Genomic DNA, 8,031 nt, shown 5'->3' with positions numbered 1-8,031 from the left:
AGAAATTGGCGGCGAGGGACCAATCCGAGGGAAACGCCAGCCGCTCACACGGCGGTGTCAGCCGGTCCCACGCCCACACCCGCTCCCCCTTCCGTGCGCACGATAGCCAAGGTAGAAGCCTAACAAGGCACGAAGAGGCGCATACACAAGCAACTTCCAGACCCACTCGAAGCAAGTCGGAAAGCCGTTGGCAGTTCCAGAAAGAAGAGGCCAGGAGACAAGAAGATCCCATCATCATCGGAGCAACCCCTTTTCACCCCTCAATTCTCAAGGTCCGGCTCCCGAGAAACTTCGACAAGCCGACGGACATGAGATATGATGGGACCAAGGACCCCCAGGAACATGTCACAGCTATTGAAGCAAGGATGAATCTGGAAGGAGTAGGCGACGCTGTTAGGTGCCGAGCGTTTCCCGTAACCCTGGCCGGCCCGGCGATCCGATGGTTCAACACTCTCCCACAAGGATCCATCACGACCTTCGCAGACATATCCCAGAAGTTTCTATCACGGTTCACGACACACATAGCCAAAGCGAAGCACCCGATTAACTTGTTAGGGGTTACCCAAAAACCCGGTGAGCCGACCAGGAAATTCCTGGACAGATTTAACGACGAATGTCTAAAAATCGACGGCCTCACGGACTCAGTCGCTAGCCTATGCCTAACAAATGGCCTGCTGAATGAAGACTTTAGAAAATACCTAACAACCAAGCCTGTATGGACCATGCAGGAAATCCAAAGCATAGCCAAAGAATACATTAATGATGAAGCGGTTAGCCAGGTCGTCGCAGCCAATAAACGCCAACCCCCCAACCCGCCAGCTCGGCAGGCGCATCAGACCGAAAGGTACAAAGAAGTTCCTAGAGACGGCACCCTAAACAAGTTACCCAAGCAACCACGGGTAGGAAGGTTCACGAACTACACGCCACTTACGGCGCCCATAGTGGAAGTCTACCAGCAAATCACAGACAACGGAATCCTATCCAGACCTAGGCCCCTGAAAGAGAGAACGGGAGGTAACAAAAGCCTTTACTGCGATTACCACAAGGGGTTTGGTCACAAAACACAAGACTGCTTCGACCTCAAGGATGCCTTGGAACAGGCCATCAGAGAGGGGAAACTGAGTGAATTCTCCCGACTCATCAGGGAGCCGAGGAGGCGAGAAAGGGAACGCTCCGAGGAAGACCGAAACCAGGCTGTCAAACCAAGACAAGAACCCCCAGGGGATGCCAGTAACCCCCCAGCTTTTGTAGTTAACATTGTAGTCGGACGAGATAGTCCCCCCAAATCTAAGTCGGCAACAAGAAAGGACTCCCGGGTGCTCTCCATCTCGACGGACAGCCCCGCCGCCAGCAAGAGGCTCCCCACGATATCATTCGGCCTGGAAGACAAATGGTTCAATGACCTCCCCGAAACCCTCCCCCCCCATGGTAGTTACAGCGATGGTCGGAATAGGGCTAGTTAGGCGCATCCTCGTCGACACGGGAGCCGACTCAAACATCCTATTCAGGAACGTGTTCAACGCCATGGGACTCAGGGAATCCGACCTCAAAAGTCACCAACACGGAGTCATGGGACTTGGTGATAACTACATCAAACCCGACGGGACGATCTCTCTCCCAATCAGCCTAGGAACTGGCGACGCCAGGAAGTCGGTTATGGCAGACTTCGTAGTCCTTAGAGACTCCACCGCCTATAACATCATCCTATGGAGGAAAACTATCAATGAATTCTCAGCTATAATATGCACCAAGTTCCTAACAATGAAGTTCATAACGGACAAGGGAACGATTAGCTCCATAAGGGGAGACCTAGAAATGGCAGTCGCCTGCGACAGCGCCAGTCTCTCCTTAAGGAAAGAATCCAAGAAGGCAGCTGGCATGTTCCTAGCAGATCTGGACGTCAGGATGGAGGACAAACCAAGACCCGAACCAGAAGGGGACATGGAGAAATTCCAGATAGGGAAGTCAGCAGAACAATTTACCTTCATTAATAGAAACCTACCCCATGAACTCAAGGGCCCCCTCATAGAAGTCGTAAGGGCAAACAGCGACCTCTTCGCATGGAGCCCATCAGACATGCCAGGGTTAGATCCCGAAGTCATGTCTCACCGGCTAGCCATAAAGCCCGAAGCCAAACCAATAGCCCAGCAGCGAAGAAAGATGTCACAAGAAAGGGCGGAGGAAGTCGCTAAGCAAACAGCAGGACTACTAGAAGCAGGGTTCATCAAGGAACTCGAGTACTCAACATGGCTATCCAATGTTGTCTTAGTCAAGAAAGCCAGTGGGAAATGGAGGATGTGCGTAGACTACTCCGACCTGAACAAAGCATGTCCAAAAGACTCATTTTCCCTCCCCAACATTGACACCCTAGTGGACTCGGCAGCGGGATATCGTTTCCTCAGCTTCATAGATGCCTATTCCGGCTACAATCAAATCCCGATGCACCGACCTGACGAGGACAAGACAACCTTCATTACACCAGGGGGCACCTACTGCTACAAGGTAATGCCCTTTGGACTGAAGAACGCAGGGGCCACCTACCAAAGGCTGATGAGTAGAGTCTTTCACGACCTCATCGGTAAGACGGTAGAGGTATATGTTGACGACATCCTGGTAAAAACAGCAGAGCCGAGCAATTTGATAAATGACCTCCAGGCCGTCTTCAGAGCATTAAGGAAATTCAAAATGCGACTCAATCCACTCAAATGCGCATTCGCCATGGAAGCAGGAAAATTTTTAGGATTCATGATAACCCAGAGAGGGGTAGAAGCCAACCCAGACAAGTGCGAAGCCGTTCTCAAAATGACAAGCCCTGGGTGCATCAAAGATGTACAACGGCTCACCAGGAAGCTCACAGCCTATCTCGGTTCCTCGGAGCCTCGGCTGAAAGGGCCACCCCATTCTTCAACCTAATGAAGAAAGGAATCACCTTTGAATGGACACAGGAATGTGAAGAGGCATTCAACCATTTTAAGAGGATACTCTCGGAACCTCCCGTACTCAGCAAGCCTAGAGAAGGAGAGCCCCTATACTTGTACTTGGCTGTGACCATGCAAGCAATGGCGGCGGTCCTAGTCAGGGAAGAGGACAAGACCCAGCACCCAATATACTTCATCAGCAAAATACTTCAAGGGGCAGAGACGAGGTACACCAAGTTGGAAAAGCTAGCCTACGCCCTATTAGTTTCGTCAAGAAGACTAAAACAATACTTCCAAGGGCACACAATCGTCTTGAGAACCGATCAAGCCATCCGACAAGTCCTCCAAAAATCCGACCTGGCGGGAAGAATGATGGCATGGGCAGTGGAGCACTCCCAATACGATTTACAGTACGAACCAAGGCAAGCAATCAAAGTCCAAGCCATGGCAGACTTCCTCGTTGAGGTCACAGGAGAAGCCCCCCAACATACCGAGCACACGGTGGAAGCTCCACATTGACGGAGCATCCAACCAAGCGTTCGGAGGGGCTGGAATTATCCTCGAGAACTCGACAGGAGTAGCCTACGAACAATCCATCAAGTTCAAATTCCCAGTCTCAAACAACCAAGCCGAGTATGAAGCTTTAATAGGGGGACTAATGCTAGCCAAAGAAGTCGGAGCATCAAGAGTAGAAGTTAGCAGCGACTCCCAAATCGTCACCTCCCAAGTAAACGACAGCTACCAAGCCAGGGACACACTGCTACAAAAATACTTGGAAAAGGTAAGAGAGCTATGCAAAAGCTTCAAAGAAGTCACAATCCAACACGTTCCCAGAGAAAGGAATGCCCGAGCCGACCTCCTCTCCAAGCTTGCAAGCACCAAACCCGGCGCGGGGAATAGATCTTTGATCCAAGGGCTAGCAACGGAACCTGCAATCATCATGTGCACGACTCAAGCACCAAATCTGTCCTCATGGATAGACCCCATCTCCCGATATCTGGAGCATGTAGAAACACCCCCCGACCAAAAGGAAGCGGAATCTGTTAAAAGGGAAGCTCCAAAGTACACAATCATACAAGGACAGCTATACAAGCGAGGGCTCCACCAGCCCCTACTTAAGTGCTTATGCCCCGACCAGACGGACTACGTCCTAAGGGAGGTACACGAAGGATGTTGTGGTCACCACATCGGGGGAAGATCTCTAGCAAGAAAGATCATCAGGGCAGGATACTACTGGCCCACAATGATGTCAGATGTCCAGGAGTTTGTGAGAAAATGTAAAAAGTGCCAGGAGAACGCCAACTTCCACAAAGCACCTCCCGAGGAGCTCAGTCTAATGATGGCTCCCCGACCTTTCGCCCAATGGGGGGTCGACCTCTTGGGACCATTCCCACCAGGACCCGGGCAAGTGAAGTACTTGATAGTGGCCATAGATTATTACACCAAATGGGTAGAAGCAGAGCCACTAGCCAACATATCCGCAGCAAATTGCCAAAAGTTCATGTGAAAGCAGGTGATCACAAGGTTCGGGATCCCGGAAGCCATCATATCGGACAACGGGACACAATTCACCGATAAAAAGTTCAAAGGATTTCTAGAAGGACTAAGGATCAAACAGAAGTTCTCCTTAGTCGAACACCCCCAAACCAACGGCCAGGTCGAAGCAGCCAACAAAGTCATCCTAAAGGGGCTAAAAAAGCGACTCGAAGGGAAGAAAGGCTTATGGGCAGACGAACTAGCCTCAGTACTGTGGTCATATAGGACCACCCCCCAATCATCCACTGGCGAAACCCCCTTCCGACTCACATACGGGGTCGACGCAGTCATCCCAATCGAAGTCGGGGAGCCAAGCCCGAGGCTACTCCTCGGAGGAGGAAGCGAGGCGATCGAGAAAGACCTAGCCGACGAGACAAGGCAAATGGCACACCTAGCAGAAGCAGCAATAAAGCAGAGAGTAGCCCTCAAATACAATGGCAAAGTATTAAAAAGGAGCTTGGGAGAAGGCGACTTGGTTCTACGACGTAACGACATAGGACCACCAACACCGGGAGAAGGCAAGCTAGTCACGAACTGGAAAGGACCCTACAGAGTAAAAGAAGTCCTTGGCAAAAGGGGCTACAAGCTAGAAAAACTGGATGGGAACGAGATACCGAGAACATGGAACATGGCAAACCTCAGAAGGTTCTACTCATAAGAAGGGGCGATCACGCGACCCCAACCCCCCTCTGGGTTCCACCCCCACGTCCTCCTTTTATGTCTTATACAAATCATTATCTTTTACCCTTCATTTACTTCCTCCTCCTCCTTTTATGTCTTATACAAATCATTATCTTTTACCCTTCATTTATTTACGCGTTACATTATTTCCTTGTCTAACAAAATAGTAAGTTTTACTTTTTGCAAGTTTTCTCTTTGCAAGTCTCAAATAAAAAGCGTGGCGAAAAAGGCAAACGGTCGACCTAACGGTAACTCGGGACTGATCACCCCGGGAACCATAAGGGACCAAACGAAAACAAATCGACTCAAGTAGTAAGCACCATGATAAATGGTTAAACAAAAGGCCGCGGCGGCCCGAGCAAGCAAAAAATAAAAGCAAAGCCACGACGGCCTGAATAAAAACCAACAATAACCAAAATAGCGCTTAAGCAAAAGCAAAAAGAAGTGTTCAAATACAACCAAAGGGCGCCTACTAAGTAAGCCCCAAAACAAAAACAAATTACAAAAGGAAAGCAAGAGAAGTCGGGAATTTTCCAAATGCTCAAAGAATATCAACAATCTTCCCACCCTCCACAGTCTTTATCGCGCCAACTTGAGAGAGGTCAAGATCGGGAGCCAGCACAGCCACCTGAAGCTTTATCCCTTCCTCAATCAGCTTAACGGCATCGCGAGCTCCTTTCGCAAGATCTTTGTTCCTTTTCTTCAGAGCAGACATCTCCCGAGACACCGCCTCCGCCGAGCTCTCCACCAACTTCAGCTTCTCCTCCAACTCCTCAACCCTTTTCTTCATGGCCACAGTCTCACCTCGAGAGGTATTCATGTCCTTTATTAAAGCCATATCCTGATCCAACAGCCTGTTAATCTCTTTGGTGTCCTCTTCAGCCTTCTTCTCATGATCAGACAACTTCACCTTCAAAAACTCCTCCCGAGATCGTGAGTCCGTCAAATCTTTTTGGGAGTTCCGAAGCTTAACCTCCATGGCATGATAGTTGCCCAAAACAGGCTCCACTTTCTTGGCAATGGCAGCAGCACGAAGAAGACTGCGATAAATCTACCTGGCCTGCCCAGAGAGATCGATCTCGTGGAAAAAATCCTCGGTGCCAGGGAGCAGCTGGGACTCGATAAAGCCCCTAGCATCAAAATTTTTCTCCATAACCGAGAGGGCCTTTTCGGTATCCCGCTTCCTCTTCTTAGGATTACCCACAACCCTCAGTTCATCATCACCAAAATCTTCCTCAAAAATCTCAGTCTCCACGCTAGCAGACCTCTCAACTTTCTCGGTAGAAACAGCGCTTTCCCGATAAACCGGGTCAGCCCCATCCACCCGACCACTAGCCTCCCCAGCTTCCCCTTGCTTCTGGCTCACTGAGGGAGTCGGCGGAGAATCACCCTCACCCTCTTCGTTCCCCTTGATGAGGCTCATCAAGTCAGCCAAGGTCTTCTTCCCGCTAGCCATAGAAACTGCGAGCAAAAGGAAAGAGAAAGGTATCACCAATAGAAAAATAAAACATGAAAAGCTCAAAGGGAAGGTAACCCACCAACATACATTCGACCGCCCTCCCGGTCTCCCATCAACACACGAGGATTAAGGTTCTTTTTGCCAAAAATGGCCAACAGAATATCAACGATATTGCGATCTTTCGAGCTCAGCCAGTCATAAGACACCTTTATAAGATAATCAGACCCCGCACCAAAACTCTAGTAGGTCGGGATCCGCCGAGCCCCCTCAACCGTGAGCCAAAAAGGCTGATGACCTTCGGCCGGTCTAACCTTAAAAAAGGCAGACTTAAAACCATGGAAAGAATCCTCAAAGAGGCCAAAAATTCTGCTCCCCCGTTGGGCCCTAAAAGACATATAACCCTTCTTAGCCTTCCCCTGACTAGAAGGGTTCGTAAGAAGGAAGAGATACTCGCAGACCCTCTCAAAGCAATGGATGGAGGCCCAACTATTCGGATGAAGCTACGACAGCGCAACGTCGCAGTGACTCAATAAGTTCATAACAAAAGAAGAAAAGGGTAGACGAAGCCCCAAAGTCGTGAACATAGGCTCGTAAACCCACAGCCAATCAACAACCGTGGGAGAAGCCAAGTTCTTTTGGCAGACACGCTCCCGACCAGCAGGGACATAAACCTGATAAAGCGCCTCCTTGGGACCCCCTCCGCATAAGAGCCCGGATTGTCATAACTTCTGGAGCCACTCCTTTGTCATCTTAGAAGGAGTATCCTTCACGTCGGAGGAGACCCAAGCGTAGTGGTCGACGAAGTCAGCCAAAGGGCGCTGAGCCTGACTCGAAGAAGCAAGACGCTCGGCCATACCTACAGCGGGGGCACCACTTAGTCAACACGAGAAGTCGGGAACCCTCAAAACAGGAAAGCAAAAAGAAAAATACGAATCTCCCCCTAACCCCCCTGTACTAGCCCAGAAACATGAGCAAAAACACAGGAAAACCCAGAAACACAAAACCCAGTGGTACCCCCTCTAAAAGCAAAAAACAAAAAGACCCAAGCACACGTAAAGCAAATACACGAAAGATAAAGAAATAACAACCAAAATAAGAGGAAAGCCATGAAAGCTTACCAGGAGAAACAGAATTTGCAAGGAACGGACAGGGAGCAAGAACGATTGAAGCACCAGCAGCAGTAGAAGTAGGAGCAGCAACAACGGAAGAAAGTAGGGGAGAAGAGAAGGAAAAAGTAAAAAAAGAGGGGGTTACAAAATGAAAATAAAGGGAGGAGAGCGTAAACGCCAAGGAAGAGCGCCAAAAGACAAGGGCATATTTGCCATTTCACCCAAAATCTCAAATCAATGAAATGATGGATATTTAATGCCCAGCACCAAAACCAAGAAAGCAACACAAAAATCGAAGCGATCAAACGCAAAGAAAGCAAAACGACAC

At 49.5% G+C, this 8,031-nt stretch overlaps 1 protein-coding gene across 1 annotated transcript; it reads left to right on the top strand.

Moving 5' to 3' along the window:
• LOC110271446 lies at positions 309-1,463 on the top strand. Its single transcript, XM_021122371.1, has one exon. It carries the CDS (start codon positions 309-311, stop codon positions 1,461-1,463), a length of 1,155 nt encoding a protein of 384 aa, XP_020978030.1.

Source organism: Arachis ipaensis, chromosome B04, assembly GCF_000816755.2.
Source record: "Arachis ipaensis cultivar K30076 chromosome B04, Araip1.1, whole genome shotgun sequence".
Lineage (NCBI taxonomy): Eukaryota > Viridiplantae > Streptophyta > Magnoliopsida > Fabales > Fabaceae > Arachis > Arachis ipaensis.
This window is presented reverse-complemented; position numbering and strand designations above follow the sequence as displayed.